This window comes from Brassica napus, chromosome C9 (genome assembly GCF_020379485.1).
Source record: "Brassica napus cultivar Da-Ae chromosome C9, Da-Ae, whole genome shotgun sequence".
NCBI lineage: Eukaryota > Viridiplantae > Streptophyta > Magnoliopsida > Brassicales > Brassicaceae > Brassica > Brassica napus.
In genome coordinates, this window is record NC_063452.1 from 47,536,736 (window position 1) to 47,556,138 (window position 19,403).

At 39.3% G+C, this 19,403-nt stretch overlaps 2 protein-coding genes across 2 annotated transcripts; both read right to left on the minus strand.

Annotated features, from left to right (window-relative positions):
• Window positions 1-7,784: 7,784 nt before the first annotated feature.
• LOC106432818 lies at window positions 7,785-11,693 on the minus strand. Its single transcript, XM_013873665.2, has 6 exons — window positions 11,665-11,693; window positions 9,978-11,586; window positions 9,268-9,893; window positions 8,902-9,189; window positions 8,717-8,822; window positions 7,785-8,399 (listed from the first exon to the last, which is right to left on the minus strand). The coding sequence occupies exons 1-6, from the start codon at window positions 11,691-11,693 to the stop codon at window positions 7,785-7,787; spliced, it is 3,273 nt and encodes a 1,090-aa protein (XP_013729119.2).
• Window positions 11,694-12,449: 756 nt separating this feature from the next.
• On the minus strand, window positions 12,450-17,645 carry LOC106432819 (nucleolin-like). The gene is made up of 4 exons (XM_048768783.1): window positions 14,917-17,645; window positions 14,631-14,837; window positions 13,557-14,549; window positions 12,450-13,469 (listed from the first exon to the last, which is right to left on the minus strand). Exons 1-3 carry the CDS (start codon window positions 15,748-15,750, stop codon window positions 14,448-14,450), a joined length of 1,143 nt encoding a protein of 380 aa, XP_048624740.1. The 5' UTR covers window positions 15,751-17,645; the 3' UTR covers window positions 12,450-13,469; window positions 13,557-14,447.
• Window positions 17,646-19,403: the final 1,758 nt, after the last annotated feature.

Here is a 19,403-nt window from a genome sequence, read left to right on the forward strand (position 1 = left end):
TCTCCACTTAGTATGTTTAACTGTCTTTGTTTTAGGTATGTCGAGTCTCATATTCTTCTTTGTTGTCTGTCTCATGTTCTTCTTTGTTGTTAAGTTTCATGTTCATGTACTTGTCATGTTTCAGTAATGAGAATGATGAGTTGTTTGTTGTTTTGTTCTTGTTCCTAAGTTTATGTTTATGCATCTTCTTAAGTTTATGTTTTTGTTGTGGTTATTGATTTCATGTTTTTCTTTCAGGTGAAAATGGAGTCACGACGTCTTGTAGTTGTAGTCTTCTGTCACGGAGCAAACAGACGAGAACGAGTGGAGCAAGTCTTGTGTTTTGTAGTCTTGTACTTGTAGTCTTGTGAGGAGTTTTGTAGTTTTGTGTCACAAGTCTTGTGTTTTGTAGTTTTGAGTCACAAGTTTTGTATTGGTATGTCACGAGGAGTTTTGTTGTTTTGTAGTTTTCTCAAAGTCTTGTATTTGTATGTCACAGGTCTTGTATTTGTATGTCACAGGTCTTGTATTCTCTTTATAAAATAAGCTTGTGTAGACATGTTTTGATCGCACACACTTTCTCTCATTCTCCTAGTATTTTCTCAAAGTCATTCTCTCCTTAAAAGTCATTTTCTTCAAATTCATTCTCATCGTTTGATCACACACACATATTCTCCTTCTCACCTTACCAAGATCATTGTTTGATCAAACACACGTATTCTCCTTCTATCAAACACGCTTTCTCTCATTTCTCATCATCGTTTGATCACACACGTATTCTCCTTCTATCAAACACGCTTTCTCTCATTTCTCATCATCGTTTGATCACACACACATTCTCCTTTGAAGCACAAATATGACATCTTCCTCTCAACCCAATAATGATGGATCACTAGATGAAACATTTGATCAATATTTTGATTAATATTTTGATCAATATTTTGATCAAACATTTGAGAATTTTACCATTGGTGATCAACAAGAAGAAAGGAAAAAAAGAAAAAAACAAGCTTATATCGAAAGAAATCGTGAAGAAGGCCATGTTCGTCTATGGAATGATTATTTCAGTGAAACTCCGACGTATCCCAACAATTTCTTCCGCCGACGTTTTCGAATGAACAGGAGATTGTTCATGCACATTGTTGATCGATTCTCCAACGAGGTTCAATTCTTTCGCCAAAAAAAAGATGGGCTCGGAAGGCTTAGTCTCTCCTCGATCCAAAAGTGTACTGCAGCCATTCAAATTTTGGCATATGGTTCTGCGGCTGATATAGTCGACGAATACCTCCGGCTCGGTGAAACTACAACTCGGCTATGTTTGGAAAATTTTGTGGAAGGTATAATAAATTTATTCGGTGATGAGTACCTACGAAGACCAACACCGGCAGATCTTCAACGTCTACTTCAAATAGGAGAGCATCGTGGATTTCCCGGGATGATAGAAAGCATCGATTGTATGCATTGGGAGTGGAAGAATTGTCCCACCGCTTGGAAAGGGCAATATACTCGTGGTTTGGGCAAACCAACTATCGTTTTAGAGGCGGCTGCTTCATATGATCTCTGGATATGACACGCATTTTTTGGACCTCCAGGTACATTAAATGATATCGATGTTCTTAATCGCTCACCTGTTTTTGATGACATAATAAACGGTCAAGCTCCGCAAGTGACTTACTTTGTCAATGGACGAGAGTATCATATGGCTTACTATCTCACCGATGGTATTTATCCGAAATGGGCAACCTTTATTCAATCTATTCCAATACCAGAAGCGCCGAAAGCTGTTTTATTTGCTAAACATCAAGAAGCTGTCCGAAAAGACGTCGAACGTGCTTTTGGAGTCTTGCAAGCTCGCTTTGATATTGTTAAAAATCCAGCACTGTTTTGGGATAAAGTCAATATTGGGAAGATTATGAGAGCATGTGTCATACTCCATAATATGATCGTAGAAGACGAATGAGATGGATACACTCAATATGATGTTTCAGAGTTCATCCAAGGAGAAGAAAATGGAAGTTCACATGTCGATCTCGATTTTGATACCGATATCCCTACAAATATCGCCAATATGATGGGTGTTCGAACAAGAATTCGTGAAAGAACAATGCGTGAACAACTGAAAAATGATTTGGTTGAACATGTATGGTATAGATTTGAGGGTGATGAAGACAACAACTAAGCTCTGATGCTTCTTTCGAATGTATTTCGTTTATTTTACTAATCTTTTTTCATGTTTTATTTAAAAATCTATGTTTAAAATGTTATCTTTTATTATGTTTTACGTAGTAAAATTTTTTAATTTTAAAAAAAAAAATTTAAAATTTTTAAGCACCCTAAAATAAGCACCCTTGCAATGGAAGAGAAAAAATGTCAAGTTGCTTAGCTAAGTATCTTACCCAAATTATCTTCTTAAATACTATTATAATACAATTAAGCAACCCATTATGAGTTGTTAGGAAATGATGCTCTTATGGTGAAGTTTCCCGTAAGATATCATGCTTCCACTATCTATGAGCCAGGAAAAGATAGAGTGGTATGTATATTTATCTCTATATTTAATGCTGTTTTTTTTTTTAATTTCTAGATCTTTACAGACTTGTCATATAATGATGTTTAGAATAGATTTGTCATATAACATTTAGGCTCCGAATGGTAACATCCGCCAGTAACAAAAATCTCTACCATATATCTATATGTTTTTATAATTGTCAGAACCGCACCGCAATCAAACCGTTTGTCCCGCACCGCTCAATTCGCTGTTACCATTCGGAACCTTAGTATCCGTCATTCATGAATTTTATTTTCTTCATTCTTGATGTTCGCCATTTAATGATGTTCAGTATTCTGCCATTTAATTTGTAGATCTTTATGAACTTGTCATATGAATGATGCATACGTTTTGCAGATTCATATTTTATTTTTATTAAAAGTGTGTATCTTTACGATACAGCTGGCATCGTCGTTTTCAATGCATATTTTTCCAGTTTTATTGTTCTTCATTAAATTTTCTTTTTTTTCTGCTGTTATTTATATAGAATTCAAAAATTGTATAAACACTATCTCTTTTTATTAATGCTTAAGAAAACTCACTCAAAAACTTAGGCTCTCAATCTCTAAATTCCACACATTATGTCACACTTTGACATATCCTTTATATAGAGATTATAAACTCCTAATCCTATTAGATAACATATCTTAGATAACTCTTAAATATATTATAAGTCTCAAACATAATAGGATTAGATCTTTTGCTTACATCTCAAGCTATCTCTTGATTCAAGCTTATCTCAACATTCTCCCCATTAATCTTGAAATCATTTCTCACCACCTCTTGCATTCCGATCAGGTCTTTCATCTCCTTGAACTTGATTCTTCCAAGAGCCTTAGTCAAGATGTCAGCCTTTTGTAGATCACCAGAAACATGCTCAATGATTATTTGACCTCTTTCCACACACTATCTAATAAAATGAAACCTTGAGTGTATGTGCTTGCTCCTCCCATGGAACACCGGGTTCTTGGTAAGTGCTATTGCCGACTGATTATCGATTCTGATCACCACCTCGACCGGTTGCTCTGTGACTTCACTAAGTAGTTCTTGTAGCCAAATGGCCTGCTTTGCCGCCTCTGTCCCAGCCATGAACTCCGCTTCACAGCTTGAAAGCGCGACCGTCTCTTGCTTACCAGAACACCAAGTGATTAAGCTATCCCCAAGGTAGAATATATGTCCTGCGGTGCTTCGCCCATCGTCTTCATCAATGTTATGGCTGCTATCGCTATAGCCGATGAGCCTTGGAACCTTAGGTGTTGATCGTCTAAAGACGAGTCCAAGTGACGTTGACCCTTGTAAGTATCTGAGAAAATGTTTCATTGCAGCCTCATGAGACACCTTCGGACTCTGCATGTACCGGCTCAAGACTCCCACCGTATACGACATGTCTGGCCTAGTGTGTAGGAGGTACCGTAGACAACCCACGTTCTTGCGATACCTCGTTGCATCTACATCTTCTTCTTCAATAGACTTGGACAGTTTCAAACCGTTCTCCATAGGTGTATGTGACATGTTGCAGTTCTTCATGCCACTCTCCTCCAAGATCTTCAAAGCATATCGTTGTTGATTTAAGGTTATGATCCCTTCATCTTGACACACTTCAATACCAAGATAGTAACTGAGTTTGCCAAGATCGATCATGTCAAACTTTGATGCCATCTCCTTCTTGAAAGCTTCGATGATCTTAGTGCTTGCCCCTGTTACAAAGAGGTCGTCAACGTACACAGCCACCACCAGAATACACGAGTTCACTGTCTTTCTATAAACAGAGGGTTCTTTGGAGCATCTTTTAAAACCGAGGTCAAGTAGTGATAGGTTTAGTTTGATGTTCCATGCCCTTGGTGCCTGTTTTAAGCTGTACAACGCTTTCTTGAGTTTATAAATCTTTTCTTCACTTCCTTTCACTTCAAAACCTTCAGGCTGGGTTACATAAACTGTTTCCTTGAGCTCTCCGTGCAAGAAAGCCGTCTTAACATCCAGATGGTGCACCTCCCAACCATTGGTTGCTGCGATGCTTACAAGTAATCTGATGGTCTATATTCTAGCTACTGGTGCATACACTTCATCAAAATCAATTCCATGTTGTTGTACGTACCCCTTTGCTACTAGTCGAGCTATGTATTTCTTGATAGACCCACAGCGTTACGCTTGATCTTAAAGATCCATCTCAAGTCGATTGACTTTACTCCCTTCGGAAGCTCGACCAGAGTCCATACCTCATTCTTCTCGATGGAATGTAGTTCATCTACACATGCCTCTATCCATTCTTTCAGCTCACTTGCCTCCTCGAACGTTCTTGGTTCACCATTCAGACACAACAACAACATCTCTCCTTCTTCTTCTGCCAATAAAACATAGTCATCAAGATATTTTGGTCGCGAAGTTTGTCTCTCGCTTCTTCTCAACACTCTGTTTTCACCACCATCCTCGCTTTCTTCACCACCTTTGCTTTCATCTTCTTCTAACTTTACTAAAGGCTTTTCTGTTTCACCTGTTTCCTCATTCTCACGGTTGTTTCCCACTGGTTCTAACCCTTCCGCCTGATCACATGGTTTGTTTTCAGTTGCAGGCTCTGATATTCCGTGATTCCCAAACTCTCTGAGCTCAACAACAAAATCTTTGTAACTCTTTTGCTCTGAATCAATTCTCTTCCAGTTCCAACCTTTAGTCTCATCAAACACTACATCTCGACTGACCACAATTCTCTTAGTTTCGGGATCAAATAGCCTGTAGGCCTTTGAGCCAGGCTCGGTTCCAAGGTGAACAAACATTCTCGATCTATCATCTAGCTTCCTTAGCTGAGCCTTCTCAACCTTTGCATAGCCAAGACAACCAAAGATACGCAGATGACCCAAATTCGTCTTTCTTTTCCTCAAAGCTTCATAAGGCGTCTGATCTTGCAATGACCTTGTAGCTATCCTATTGATTAAGTAAGTTGCGTGTCGGACTGCCTCACCCCGCAGATAATTCGGCATATGAATATGCTTCTGGATGCTACTGACCATCTCCGTCAACGTTCTGTTGCGTCTCTCAACCACTCTGTTCTGCTGTGGAGTGTACGGAGCAGTGAGATGTCTCATGATGCCTTCTTCCTCGCAGTAAGAATTGAACTCATGTGAAACGAATTCTCCACCTCGATCGCTTCTGAAGGTCGATATCTTCTCTCTAAGCTCTTGTTCTATCAGACTCTTTAGCTTTTTAAACTTCACAAAAGCTTCACTTTTCTGTTTGAGGAGAATAGTCCACATGTACCTCGTATGATCGTCAATGATCAAAAATATATATTTGTTTCCAGCCATTGTACTTGGCGTAATAGGGCCACAAAGATCTCCGTGTAAGAGCTCGAGTGGTTTCGTTGCTCTATACATTGTTGCTTGTGGAAACACCTTTCTTGCTTGTTTCCCAAGTAGACACGAAGAACACAACTCCTTTTCGACATTGACACCATTGATACCTCTAACGAGTTCCTTTTGTATCATTCTTTTCATCGTAGCGGTGTTAACGTGGCCGAGTCTCGTATGCCATCTATTTGACTCACTGATCTCGCTTAAACAGAGCTACGTTGATTCTTTGATTCTCATACGTACCTTGTAGAGTTGATTCTTCGATCTGTTGGCTGTGACAAGGAGCTTTCCGTGTTGGTCGTGCATCGTGAGGTAGTTTCCTCTCAGTCTTATATCGCATCCCGACTCCGTTGCTTGACCGAGACTGATTATATTGCTCCTCAAATCAGGTATGAAATACACATCATTCATCTTCCTTGCTTCCCCATTCATATCTATGAAAGATACAGTCCCCTTTCCTTTGATGTCAATCCTAGAATCGTCACCAAACCTTAGTTTTCCCGTGATATGTTTGTCTATCCCTGAGAAATACCTTTGATCTCCTGTCATATGATTGCTTGCGCCATTGTCTAAATACCATATGTCTTCTGCATCCATACATGTTTCATATTTCTTAGGTACACAGTTCTTCTCGTTGAGGTAGACAACCTCATGCATCATCAACTCGTCTGCGTCTTGAGTGTCGCTATTGTCAGTCTCTTGAGCTTCCTGCAGCTTCAGGAAACGATCAAGACAATCAGTAACGTAGTGTCCTAGTTTATCACAGCGATAGCATACAACTTTAGACGCGTCTCTGTCTCCATAATAACGTCCTCGTCCACCGCCTCTATAGTGTGACCTTCATCTGCCTCAGCCACGATGGTATCGATTGTCTCTGTTGTAGTCTTGATTAGACTGCGTAGTTTGTGGCTCAGAGTTCGCATACATCAGTCTGTTTTGCCCCTCTTGCGGCTCATCTTCTTCACGTACACGTTCCTCATAAGCTTTCATACGGCCCATGATGTCTTCAAACCTTGTATTATTAAGGTCTAGTACTTGCTCTAGGGAAGCCCAATATGAATATACTTCCTCTGTGGTAGACTGGTTAGAAGTTTCTTGACTAATTTTGTTTCTTCTATGCTGACTCCTAGGGCTGCGGATTTTGATGCAATCTCGGACAATTTTCCTCCAAAATCATCGATTGACTCTGTTTCTTTCATCTTTAAGCGATCAAAATCAGCCATCAATGTTTGTAACCTAGCCTCCTTAACTCTCTCAGCTCCTACATGTCTCGTCTTGATCGCCTCCCATACCTTCTTGGTAGTGCCTAATTCGCCAACTTGCAGTATTAGGACTTCTGGTATCGATTGAAACAACAATGCCATCGCCATATCATTCTTCTCTCCTTCGGTTGCTTCTTATTCGATCGCTTCCCAGACCTTGTGTACTTTAAGTGCAATCTTCATTCTGATCGCCCCACTACAGGAAATGTGGTTAGTAATAGCGGACGAAAAGCGCTATCATTTTGGTTTAATAGCGTTTCCTTGGACGCTCTGACATCACCCGTTATAAAAAGTCCAACCCTTTTAATAGCGATTTTCCTCTGTGCTATTACTAAGTGTATAACAATAGCGCTTTTGTGTTCGCAATTGTTAGTATTTATAATAACGTTTAATAAATGTTATTAGAACCAAATAATTTGATTTTTCCTAGTAGCAAAGATAGCAAATGTTTCGTGTTATTAATTAGTTTTATAATTATCCCAAAATTAATTAATAATAATTATTGAATTGATTTTTAAATAATTAATTCGAAAATATGAAATAAAAACAATATAAATTATTAAAATTCCAAAAATCAATATAATTATTCAAATCCCATAACACAACATTATCACATTCATACAAACCATCACACAAGCATACAACATATCATCAATCTACCACTAATAAACCTTCACAATCATCCCTAACATATACACTATCATCATCCATATCATCACCCATATCATCAACTTCTTGGACAGGTAAAGGAGCACCACCTAAATCCTCTTCTGTTTCCAACTCATGATAACCTCTAGGTGGTGCTCTCATAACAACATACCAATTTGAAGCATCATCCTCCCTAGAGTAGAAAACCTGTTTCGCTTGAGAAGGTAGAATGAATGGATCTTTCAAATAGGCTGCTTGGTTCATATGAAGGTTAACAAGAGTGAAGCCATCTTCTTCCTTCACACCATTCGCTGTGTTTGCCCAGTTGCATCTAAAGAGTGGCACTTTGAACATGTGATAGTCGATGACCAAAATCTCCTTTATCACTCCATAGTATGTAATCATATCCGCGACCTGTCTCATATCTCTTGCACTTGATCTACACATGCTAAAGGCTTCATAAGTTACTCCACTGTTTTGTGTCTTCAGCTTGACCGCATCAGTATGAAACCGTTGGCCATTGATGATGAATCCTTTATGTGCTAAAGCAACATTTCTTGGTCCAAATGCCAACCACCTTATCTCCTTAGAATGACTATCTTTTGAGTCTAAATGAATCTGCCGCAGGAAATCAGAGGATTATCATCAAGCCGAGGTACTTAAATTATAATCAAAACATGATAATATGTACCACGAAACCAATCATCAATCTACAAGCTAACCAGTCATAAAAATACTAAAAATCCAGACAGTTTCATCAAGCTATAAGCTACTCAGACATCAATTCGCTAAAATATGGACATGTTCTTCAAGATACAAACCAGGCATCATGATACAAGCTAACTAGTCATCACCAAACAAGCTAACCAGTCATCACCAAACAAGCTAACCAGTATTTACAATAATAATCAAGAAAAGAATTTGGAGTTTGTAACCTTATTTTTAAGCCATTCTGTAAAGTGTTCAGTATGGTTTTTCCATAACAAAGTTTCATTTTTAGCCAATCGAGCATCCTTAGCTTGCAACTCTTCCAAATGCATCCTGATTTTAAATTAAACAACAGTATATGAAAATGAAATTATGAGTAAAACAAGTAGAAGAAACATAGAGAATTACTTACTCAAGAAAGGGATCCAAAGATGCCATGTTCATTAGCACATATCGATGTGCAATGTCTCTATCTTTATCTGACAGGGTAACCTCTATACCCTTCTGCAGAGGTCGGCCTTCAACCACCATTCTATCAGCCTCAACATCTTCATTACGATTAACTGCTTCTTGAACTGGTACTGATTCTTTAAGGAACTCTAAACAAAATGCAACACATTCTCCAGCTAAATACGCCTCAGCCATACATGCTTCTGGCCTTGCATAATTCTTAACAAAAGCCTTTAGTGTTTTCATGTACCTATAACTCAGGAAATATGAATATTAGTCAAACATCATTGTGGGAAGTGGATATATTGAAGAGAGATGTTGATCAAACCTTTCGAAGGGATACATCCATCGGAAGTGAACTGGTCCTCCCAACCGTGCCTCTCTTGATAAATGTAGTGGAAGGTGAAACATGATATCAAAAAGGGCTGGAGGGAAGAAGCGCTCCAGCTGACACATTGTCTCCACAAACTCTGTCTCCATGGATATAAGTTTCTCTGGGTCAATGATGCGCTGACACAACCTGTTGAAGTAACTGCATAATCTATTTATGGCTATCCTAGGACCCCTATGTAACAACCCTCTTAATGCAGCTGGTAACAAGTTCTGTACTAAGACATGATGATCATGCGACTTTAAACTACCAATATTTGGAGGGTTAACTGAAACACTATTCGCAATATTACCACAATAACCATCAGGGCCTCTAAACTTAGCTAACCTTTGGCAGAAAATGGTCTTCTCTCTCTTCGATAACCAGTAGGCAGCAGGAGGTAAGTATGTTTTCTTTCCCCTCACCTCTGTGTGCAAGTGCTTTCTGATTCCAATATCTTCTAAGTCTTTTCTTGCTTTCAACCCATCTTTTGACTTCGCACTTTGCATCAACAGAGACAATATAGCATCGGACACATTCTTTTCTACGTGCATAACATCAATATTGTGACGAACAGGCAACTCCTAACACATTAAACAAGAAACTGTTAGACATATTGATCTCTTCTTCCAGTAATCAGATAATATAGGTCAGTTACTATAGTTTACCTTCCAGTAAGGTAGATCAAAGAATATTGATCTCTTCTTCCACCGCCATAGTTCATTTGATTCTTCACACTCTTCTTCTTGTAACCTCTCATCATCTTCCAACTCTAGTCTTTTCCTTTTTTTTTCCTTCTCTAGAGGTCTACCAAAATCATTCGTAAAAGCTTGTAGTGTCTCATATATCTCAGCGCCTGTTTGTATCCTATTAGCATTCCCTTCCTCCACAGTGTTGTCAAACCAAGCTTTTTTATATCTGTAACGATGGCCAGGCGGTAGTCTCCTTCTGTTACTCATGTAGACAAACTTGCGGCTAAACTTAAGCCACCTTGCAGGTGTATCCTTTCCACATACATTGCAGGCTTGTTTCCCCTTTACTTTACATCCAGACAGTGTTCCTAAGGCTGGATAGTCACTGATACTCCAAAGCAGCAAGGCTCTGAGATTAAAGTTCTCCTTCGCAAATGAGTCATACACTTCAATACCCTCAGCCCACAAATCCTTTAGATCGTCTATCAGTGGTGCTAGGTAAACATCAATGTTGTTACCAGGAGCAGTAGGACCAGGGATCAACAAAGTCAGCATTATATTCTCAGCCTTCATACACATGGTTGGAGGCGTGTTATAGTTCACTAACAACACTGGCCATGTGCTGTGATTGGTGCTTTGCATGGAGAAAGGGTTCATCCCATCTGTAGAAATCCCAAGTCGAAGATTCCGTGGATCAGCAGCAAAGTCTGGCCATTTAGCATTCACTTGTGCCCAAGAGATAGAATCAACAGGGTGCCGCATTGTACCATCTTCAGTGGCATTGGTATAGTGCCAACGCAGATCTTCAGCCATCCTTTGTGATCTAAACATCCTCCTAAACCTGTCCTTGATTGGAAAATATCTAAGGACCTTTGCCGGAATCCCCACCTTTAACTCATTACTGTGCTTATCCATTTCCCATCTTGAAACTTTGCATCTTGGACAGCTTTCTAGGTTCTCATACTCCTTCCTATACAATATGCAATCATTCTTGCAAGCATGAATACTGTCGTAGCCGAACCCAAAGATCTTCAGAAATTTTTTGATTGCAGCTAAACTCTTGGGAAGAACATTGTCTTCAGGTAGCAAATCCTCAAGTAAAACCAACAGCTGATCAAAGTAGTTCTCCGACACACCACTTTTAACCTTGAATCTGTAAAGTCCCATGATAGCTGAAACCTTTGTGTGCTTGAGACAATCCGAGTATAATGGCGTTTGAGCGTCTCTGAGCTTTTTCTTAAACTCAATTTCCTCTGGTGCTTCATCGTCTTCGTTGTCAGTTGTCGGGTTTGGACCACCTTCGTCCATGGAGAATATTGTCTTAAACAAATCAAACGCCTCTGTTTCATATTGAAGAACACTGTCTTCTGCAGAATCTCTTTTTTCTCCATGAATACTCCAACGAGAACTCTTATACTTCTTATCCATACCCCTAATCACCAAATGCTCCACAATTTTATCCAGTGACTGATGGCTCAGATTGCGGCAGTCTCTACAAGGGCATAGCATTTCAGACAGACTTCCCAATCTTTTTGCGGACGAATTCACAAAATTAGTTGCTCCTTCTGAATACTCGTGGCTATTCCTACAAGAATCAGACAAAAGAAGTTAGCTTTATTTCAATCGGCGAGTAGAAATGAGATCGAGGGATTTTAGGTTATACCTTGGAAGCCAAATCCACGACTTATCCATTTGCTTACTTTCAATCGGCGAATACAGGAACAGCTGGTTTGATTTTAGCTCGAGAGATACATGTGCTTTCTTTAGGGTTTTTTCGATTTTAGATCGCGAGACAGAAAGGAGTTTCGACAGAAAGAGAGATGTTGTGTTCTGAAATTTTCCGAGTGCAAACAGAGACAGAAAAAAATGAACGGTTGTGATCAAAGATTTGGAGAGAAATCGGACGGTCTATGATTAATCCGAGTGCAATCTTAGTAGTTGCTCCTCATTGGCTCAAAAAATAAAAAGAATGGCTAAGATTGAAGTTGGGAAGACACATCCATCGGCATATGGTTTGCCACGTCTGCAATCTTGGAGGTTACTCCTTATTGGCTCAAGGTATTAATTTCGTTTGAAATCTGGAAATTAATATATAAATATGATTTTGAAGCAAAAAAAAATTAAATTAAATCTTAAAAATCAAATATTCAGTTTTCCAATTTTACAAAAAAAAAATTGTATGAATATAAATTTTTTATGTGAGCTTTTATAAGATTGATCAATCTAGCTCATATGTTCATAAACACTACTACTTATTTGTATGTACAAAGGCTTTAGGGTATAGGGTTTGAACAAATGAGTGTTTATAAAATTTATAACTAATCAGTTTTGTGAAATTAAGATTACAATATCCTTTTAAGAATGAACAAAATTGTGAAATCAAGTACAATTAGGGTATAGGGTATAGGTTTGTACTTTAGGGTTTAGGGATTTCACTTTAGGGTATAGGATTTTAATTTTTGGTCTTCCCGTCTGTGGATTTAATTTTTAAAGCTTATGGTTTAATGTAAAATTATGCACTTAAGGGTATAGGGGTTAACAAGCTAAACATTTTCACACATAACCTTATATCATAATATAACACATAATTTTTGTTTTTTTGTCTGCTAACTGTTACATAATATCATACATGATTTCAACCGAGTAAAAAAGTACCTAAACATTCGATCACACACTAGAAATACATAGCCGATGAGAACCAACTTGAAAAATGTTTCAGACGACAATTTTAGACAAACTTGATTTTGTCATTTGGCCATGCCACAACCGAACCCATTGCATCAGATATGTATTCAATCTCTGAATTTGGCCTCCAGACTTTTGCATCACCGATCTTAGCCACATCAATCCACACCTTGCTTGCATTTGGACCTAGGGGTACAAAGTGGCACAACTCATTCGGATCCGTTGAAGCTACCCTTCCTTCAGCTACCTTACGTCCAGAGTTGTTGCAATCCAAGAGAGTGCACTTCTGCTTCGGACTTCTGGTCGAACTAGTGCTGCCTGGACTCTACAACTCAAACAAGATGACAGAAGCAAGTTCCAACATCAATCAAGGACGCAACATCAATCATCAGGCAAATAAAAAAATTTAACTTCATGTCAATTACATACCACTGCTTTTTTCTTGGCTGGCTTCGAAGGTGATGCTATTTTCTTCCCTGCACATTTAGTTGGTGTTACTTCTGTAGCAGGTGTAGGCATGACTTCAACCTTTAGGACTGGCCATGCTATTTTCTCGCTAAGTGCATCACCAATCAAGAACATATCAGCGGTTGGCCTCCACAAATATGCTTGATCATTGAACACCTTCACTACTTCGACACTAACAGCATTGGGACCCAGAGGTATGTTGTTAACCATGTCTTTGGATTTTGAAGAGCACACGAGACCTTCAGCAATGACCTCGTCCTCATCATTGGTCCAATCATATATCTTGCATCTTCGATATTCACCTTCCTTGCTTTGCTAAAACAAGATTTGAAATTAGAAATTTTAGTAATGATTAGAGATGACTCAATTGTTGTAAGAAGAAAACAAGATTTGAAAATTTACCATAGATAAATCTTCAGAACAGTTTGGATCCTTATCCAAAATCACTTTATCCATTGGCCAAGATATCTTGTATCCCACAGCTTCATCAAGAGTTAACACATCCGTAGTAGGCCTCTAGAGTGAAGCTGATGCGCTTAGTGCATACTTAACTACGATAGCCACTGCATTAGGACCAATTGGTATACGACCAACTTTGTACTTCGGTTCAGCAGAGCAGAATTCTCCTTCACCAACAACAACATCCTCTGATTCAATCCAATCCAGTATTTGTACTCTGGCTCCTTCTTTGAATCCACCACTACTCTCAGATGTTTCAGCATCAACATTACTTTTCTGAGAAAAGGCAACGGAAATCGTAAATTTCTTAAAACTAATTGACCAAAGGTAATGAAAAGGATTACCTTCTTCTCAGCTAATTCTCGCACCATCCCCTTTAATCTCACTTTTCATTTCTGCAATCTTAGCGTCTCTAAATTGCAGATATGCTAGCTTATTAGCTGTAATCCCTCTACCAAAGCCCCTTACTCGTCCAGGTTTGTCTTTTCCCAAAACCTTGCTCACAGCATCTTCCCTTATGTTATCAGCAGCTGATGTGGAGTCCATCCGACTGTCAAGTGACTGTATTTGTTCCTGATACAATCATTTAAACACAAAATCATTCATTGCCATAGTCTATTAACTATACACAATATACAACTTCCATAATGCTTACAATAGTCTCAGCAAACTGGGGCTTCACAGGTCTGCCATCAGCATGAGTGTGTCCCGCAATCCAAACCTTGGATCTACTCACCTTACTTGGGTCTTTACTCTTTTTTTTCTATATGAAAACAAACATATCTCACTACCATTTTAATCTAACAAGCTGATCTACAATATGTAGATGTTTGACTACTCTTTTACCATATCATCAGCTAAACGAAGCATTCCTTTGCGGCTGGTGGTGTGAGGAATCTGATTTCTTCTCATCGCTCTGTACTTGTTACTCGTTTCCTACAATATAAATATGACATTGATTATATCCATCAGACATGACCTTTAAGGATGAAACTTACTTAGTTGTAGATAACTCACTGTGAAAGATTTGGTAGTCTTACTCTTAACCCAAGTGTTCCACAGTTGAAGGGATGGGATGTTGCTCGGTTTTAAAGCTATTCTCTCAGCTGCAGTCTTCGCCACACGTACTTGTGACACCAGCCTTGACTTCCCAGCCCTCCACACATTTCCCAGCTGCTTGAAAATAACAGCTTTCTGCCACTCTTCTTGCAAGTTAAACCTCCCCTGCATCACAATAATCAAGTTAAACATGTTTATAATTTCATCTTGCGGTTAAACAAAACATACTAATATATATACAAACCTGAATTTCTTCCCACATTGTTGCTTTAGTCGCTGCATCAAGTTTTCTCCAATCGGCAAGTGTAACCGGAACATGTTCCCTCACAAGAGGACCAAGAAACGACGATAGGGTTACTGAACCAGGTCCAACATGCTCACCAATGTCATTGAATGTGACCATAATCTTATCATTGGGATTTTCAGCCACTCTACGCAACTTTGTAGGTCCTCTTTTATTTTTTTTTGAAACTTCCTCCCCTGCTAGCTCAACTCCTTCAGTACTAGGAATCTCATCATCTTGCGCAGTGCCATCTTCTTCCATATCGCGAGCTTCTTCTTCGCAAGCTTCCTCTTCGTTCCCTTTCTCATTAAGAACTCCATCATCTTCCATATTGGCCGGTTCTTCTTCATTCTCTTTCCCATTGAGATCTCCATCTTCTTCATTCTCTTTCCCATTGACATCGCCATCTTCTTCATCCTCTTTCCCATTGACATCCTCTTCATCGTCTTTATCTTCTTCAGACATTGACTTCTCAGCCTGATCATCTTCTACTTCATCATCCTGAGCAGGTGTTACATCTTGTACTTCATCATCCTTAGGAGGTGTAACATCTTCTACCTCATCATCCTTAGGAGGTGTTACATCTTCTATGTAATCATCTTCAGCAGCCACTTTCTTGATTCTACTACTTCTTCTCGTTGGCGTTAAAACTAAATTCTTTTTAGGGGAAGCCGTTTTCTTTGCTGTTCTTTTCTTCACTTTTAGTTGCGGTGCCTTGTCCTCTTGATCTACTACCTCCAAGCCTTGATTACGTTTACTCCGACGAGAACCAACTTGTCCTCTTGTCTTTGCCATTTCTGAAACTGATAAACAAATCCAAAATCAAATCAAGCCATTCGATCAAAAAATCTAAACCCAAAATCAAATCGAAACCTTCAATCATATTCAAAATCAAACTGAAACCCACAATCATATTCAAAACCTAATCGAAACCCACAATCATATTCAAAACCTAATCGAAACCTAATCGAAACCCACAATCAAAATCGAATCATGTGTTAACGCGGACATGCATGTGAAAAGAGATTTGAATCAAAGAGAAACCCAAAATCAAAGAGATTCGACTCGAGAGAACCAGTCTCTATTCTAAACTCAGAATCAAATCGAAACTCATACCAATTGAAGCTTCGACTCGAGAGAACTCTGAAGAACTTCGATGAGTCGGTTTTGATTTTGAGGAATGTGAAGAGAGTGAAGTGAAGAGAATGAAGTCTCGGTTTCGATTAATACTTAAGTTATTTTTAATATATTTTTTCATATACGATAGCATTTAGTTTTTGATTTGCAATGGTAAGGCGCCTCCACTTACCAAATTAACGCGGCTGAATTATTTTATTTTCCCGCGACTACAAAGATAGCTTATACATTTCAAAAACGCTATTATAAAGGCCTGTATTTATACACAATAGCAGAGAAGCAAAAAACGCTATGCTACGACGCTATTAATACCCACATTTCCTGTAGTGCGCATACCGTATAATTGGTCGTGGTAAGCATTGGACATCGTATGGAGGAGGATCCTCCTTCTTTCGGTTTTAGTGTTGCCGCCGCATCAACAATTTTTCCACTCATCTCTTCTTCTTGGCTCTGATACCAAATATAGAATTCAAAGATTGTATAAAGACTAACTCTCTTTATTAATGCTTAAGAAAACTCACTCAAAAACTTAAGCTCTCAATCTCTAAATCCCACACATTATGTCACACTTTGACATATCCTTTATATAGAGATTATAAACTCCTAATCCTATTAGATAACATATCTTAGATAACTCCTAAATATATTATAAGACTCAAACATAATAGGATTAGATCTTTTGCTTGCATCTCAAGCTATCTCTTGATTCAAGCTTATCTCAACAATTTAAAGATCTGATGTTGTTTGTTTTAACTTGTTTCAGGCACAAGACCGTGTTCGATGCTCTCCACGCTTTGTTGATCAATTCTCTTGTCATCGCACTGGTGTTCACAGCAATAGCAGCTTCAAGGAACGATAACACCGCAACCAAGAAACCAAATGAGAAGCCCACTGTGAGACTGTTCGTCTTCGGTGTGTTGTTTGTTCTGTACCTAAGCTTCAAGGCGTACGAGATTTCTATCCCCTACATCTGGTTCTGGTACAAGAAGACTCTCCATGTCGTATCCTTACTATTGGGTCTAGCTTCCATGGTCATTCTCCTCCTGGTCAGCACAGATCAGTTTACGTATTGGGTGGCTATTCTTGGGTGTACCGGCGTACTAGCTTCGTTCTTCTTGCTTGGAACTCGCCCCCTAGAGTTTTTCCACATGATGGGTCTGAAGATCATCAGATGGGCCTGTTATCAATCCGGTTGGTGGATTAAATGAGCTTCTGGAACGATGGGACCAAGAGATTTTTGAAGCAAAAGACAGAGCCACCCAAGCCAGAAACGCTAAAGCAGAAGCCAAAGCCGCAAAAGCAACAGCCATAGCCCAAAGAGCAGCATTGAGAAGAGCCGCTGAAGCCGCTAACCACCAACCGCCTAATGACCAAGAACTCCTACCTATCGGCGAAGTCGCCTCTGTCACCGACCAAGCTAATGAAGAAACCAATCTCCTTGATGCTTAAATTTTTAGTTTTATGCTTTAATAAGTTAGTTTTTTTTTTATGAATAAGATAGTTTATCATGTAATTTTTGTTCTTAGTTTCGGTTTTAATGGTAGTCTTATAAGAGCATTCTCAACCGTGTACCCCCATTAAAATCCTTAAAAAAGTGATTTTCTATTACTTTAACTATTTTTTCGGATTTAAAAAAAAAAAAAATCTAACCAATCGCGGGCCGCCACATGTCAGTGGGGCCCGCGAATAGTTAACAAACTCCACCGAATTGAATCCTTAGCGAAGGAATTTAAGAGCACCAACTTGCACAAAAACCTAAAAATCGTGGGTCCCATATAGTTTTATAATAATTTTTTTTTCAAGGACTCCAACTAAGGATCATTGTTGGACTTGCTCTAAGGTACTCTGAATGAACTAGTATGTTTGTTTAATATTGTTGGACTTTGAAGCGTTCTGTTACGGCCCAAGAAATCTATGAAGCGTTGATGGCTCTTCCTAATGACAAGGTATCAGGACCAGACGGATTCACCAAGGAGTTCTATGTGGGAGCTTGGAAAGTAATAGGACAGGATTTCATCACAGCAATCCAATCCTTCTTCTCTTCGGATTTCTACCATCAGGAATCAACGCGACTATTCTTACCCTCATACCTAAGATAGAGAACGCTGAGAAGATGAAAGACTTCCGCCCCATTGCCTGTTGCAACCTATTGTACAAGGTCATATCCAAGGTACTTGCCAATAGATTGCGATTTCTCTTTCATGATGCTATTGAACCAAATCAGAGCGCATTCATCACTGGTCGGCTTCTATTGGAGAATGTGTTGCTAGCTTCGGAGCTAGTGAATGGATATCACAAACCCACCACTTCACAAAGGAGTGCAATTAAGTTTGACATTTCCAAAGCTTTCGACACGGTTAAATGGTCTTTCATTACCTCAGTGTTGAAAGCTATGGATCTGCCACTACAATTTTTCCATTGGATCCGTCTTTGCATATCTACAGCAGCTTTTTCGGTTTCAGTCAATGGCAGTCTTGAGGGGTTCTTCACAAGTGCAAGGGGCATAAGACAGGGATGCTCACTCTCTCCCTATCTCTATGTAATATTGAGCAACGTACTATCCAAGCTACTAAATAAGGCAGTAGAGGCAGGCGGGTTTCAGTATCACTCACAATGTGTGGGAGTTAAACTGACTCACTTGAGCTTCGCGGACGACATAGTGGTCTTCACAGATGGCACAGTAGAGTCTCTACACGGGGTAATGGAGGTCATGAGAGAGTTTGCGACTATGTCAGGGTTGCATATCAATGCAACTAAATCAACCATATTCGCATCAGGACCTGACGTGGAACCACTGCTTGCAGAGGCAACGGCTTTGGGAATCAGTACAGGAATCCTTCCGATACGGTATTTGGGCATGCCTTTAACGACTAAATCCCTTACTCCACTGGATTATGAGCCACTTATAGACAAGGTGCGTAGTAGGATGCTGCATTGGTCCAATAAAGCCCTCTCCTATGCTGGGCGACTTCAGCTAATCAACTCTGTTGTCATGAGTATGGTTAATTTCTGGAGTTCTGCATTTATTCTCCCAGCCAAGTGCCTCGACAAAATTGAGAGTATGTGTTGTGCGTTCCTCTGGTCAGGTTCTCCCACACAAACTCATAAAGCTAAAGTAAGCTGGGCTGATCTTTGTTACCCAAAAGATGAGGGAGGCCTGGGAGTACGAAGGCTGAGAGACTCTTCTACGGTCTTCGCTTTAAAACTGATCTGGCGTCTATTTACTCAGCATACTTCACTGTGGGTGTGTTGGATTAAGTATTATTTGCTTAGAAACAGCTCCTTCTGGGATGTAAGGGATACTCAAAAAG